The 2,193-nt window shown below is 40.2% G+C and overlaps 1 protein-coding gene across 2 annotated transcripts in view; it reads left to right on the forward strand.

Moving 5' to 3' along the window:
- Positions 1-383: 383 nt before the first annotated feature.
- Positions 384-2,193, forward strand: part of TFAP2D (transcription factor AP-2 delta) — a 66,386-nt gene continuing 64,576 nt past the window's right edge. The window contains exons 1-2 of one of the 2 annotated variants that reach the window (XM_075338829.1): positions 384-681; positions 1,234-1,731. In XM_075338829.1, the coding sequence (XP_075194944.1) occupies positions 643-681; positions 1,234-1,731 (537 nt within the window). In that variant the 5' untranslated portion in view covers positions 384-642. Of the gene's footprint in view, positions 682-942; positions 1,007-1,233; positions 1,732-2,193 lie in introns of those variants that run through there. The other variant, XM_075338830.1, reaches the window with a different exon arrangement.

A 2,193-nucleotide genomic window follows, 5' to 3' on the forward strand; every position in this document is an offset into this window, starting at 1 on the left:
ATTGTCAATATTTTGATTTATTCTGCGTTCTATTTACAAATATCGGTAGATTCGGTGTTTTTTTTTCCCTTGTAGCTGTCGTTTTCATTTGCCTCCGAATATTTTATATCAGGTCTTGCTTGGATTTTATTTAACCCAATAAAACCTATAAAAAAATATCCTAAAATTCACAATATAATAGCCTAGACCCAGGTAAAAAAGCAATAAGATTAGAAAGAAATGGATAAAATGTGGAAAGATCCCAGAGATCCCTATTAGGGGAAGATACAATATTTATTCCTTGTCTCTTGGGATGAAGCTGCTCTATCTATTGTCCTCCCATTTCTCACTGCTGATGCTTAATTTTCAAAACTTCTATATTGCCAAGGGACCTACGACATCAGCTAAAGAATTATCCAGCAACTACAAAATCTGATCCAGGGAGCTGGTTTTGAGCAGAGGGGAAATTTTTTTCCTGCAGCTTTTTTGAAGGGGAGAGTAGGCGAAAAGAAGGTCTATCTGGAGCTCCTGCAAGCCCTGCATTATCTTCTGGAGAACCTACAGGAGAAGGATTCTTTTATAGGAGAAGCTCATTTCCTTTTTTTTCCCCCAAGATATATCTAATACAACAACACAACAACAAAAAAAAAACAAGAGGCAAATATGTCAACTTCATTCCCAGGATTGGTCCATGACTCAGAGGTATATTTTATCTTTCTTCATTTGATATGTTTTTTTAGGACTCTTTAGCCCCCTTTTTTTTTGTAAATCCTTGTTGTAACCGTTACAGTCAATGAATATGGGCTTCTCCCAAAAAAAAAAAGAAAAAAAAAAGTTACAGAAGAAGAGATGGAAGGAAATTCGTTATGACATCTGTCGTCTGGAATGGCATTCTGCAATACAACAGTTGTTATAACGAAAAGTAGGGGGAAAAATAATCCCTGATAAAGGGCTACAGCATAGGGGGGCAATGCTATATCTCCAGCATCAGACGCTTTGATGGACAGACTCACAGAGGGAAGATGGGGTGTGTGGGTTTTATTTAGGGGGATCAGTTCTGGGGTTTTGCCCTTTTTTTAGGGTTTTATGTTGGTGATTTGTAGCAGTAATTGAGCTTGTATTGTGCTGCTTTCTTACACTTGTACCTGCATGGATGAGGATGAGGATGAGGGATAGAAGGCTTAGCTGTCGGGTCTTGCTATTTTAAATGACAAACCTATTTTTTTCCTGTCTTTTTCTCTCCCTTCCTTCCAGATACGTCATGATGGATCAAACAGTTACCGTCTGATGCAGCTGGGGTGTCTGGAGTCTGTGGCCAACTCCAGTGTCGCCTATTCCTCCACGTCTCCTCTAACTTATTCCACCACTGGAACTGAGTTTGCTTCCCCATATTTCTCCACAAATCACCAGTACACCCCTCTCCACCACCAGTCCTTCCACTATGAGTTCCAGCACAGCCACCCTGCGGTCACCCCTGATGCCTACTCCCTGAACTCCCTGCACCACTCCCAGCAATACTACCAGCAGATCCACCATGGGGAGCCTACAGACTTCATCAACCTGCACAACGCCCGGGCGCTGAAGTCCTCCTGCCTGGACGACCAGAGGAGAGACTTCGGCTGCCTGGATGCCTACAGACGCCACGACCTGTCCCTGATGAGCCATGGCTCCCAGTATGGGGTGCACCCCGACCAGAGGCTGCTGCCCGGGGCCGGCCTGGGGCTGTCCGGGGCCGGGGGGGACGACTACCAGGTAAGGAGACAGCAGCCGCTCACCTGTACTGTACACATCATTCATCAATTCATGGCCATAGTGCACCAATATTCATCACCGCTGTCTGCACTCCAAAGGAAAAGCAATGGTGTGGGGGGTTTAGGTTTGGGTGTGGAAGGAAATTTGGTGTTAAAAATAATAAAAAAAAAGAACAAAAAGCAAAAAATTATATATATATATATATATATATATATATATATATATATATATATATATATACCATACTATGCTACTTAAAAAAATAAAGGGTACACTTAAACAAAAAAATGATATTTTAGTGTTCCCTTTATTTGTTTGAGCAGTATATATATATATATATATATATATATATATATATATATATAGATAGATAGATATATGTTGGATAGATAAACAAAAATACCTTTGTATACTGAGAGAGAGCTAAAGAATAAAATTATATATATATATATATATATATAT

Source organism: Anomaloglossus baeobatrachus, chromosome 3 (assembly GCF_048569485.1).
Source record: "Anomaloglossus baeobatrachus isolate aAnoBae1 chromosome 3, aAnoBae1.hap1, whole genome shotgun sequence".
Lineage (NCBI taxonomy): Eukaryota > Metazoa > Chordata > Amphibia > Anura > Aromobatidae > Anomaloglossus > Anomaloglossus baeobatrachus.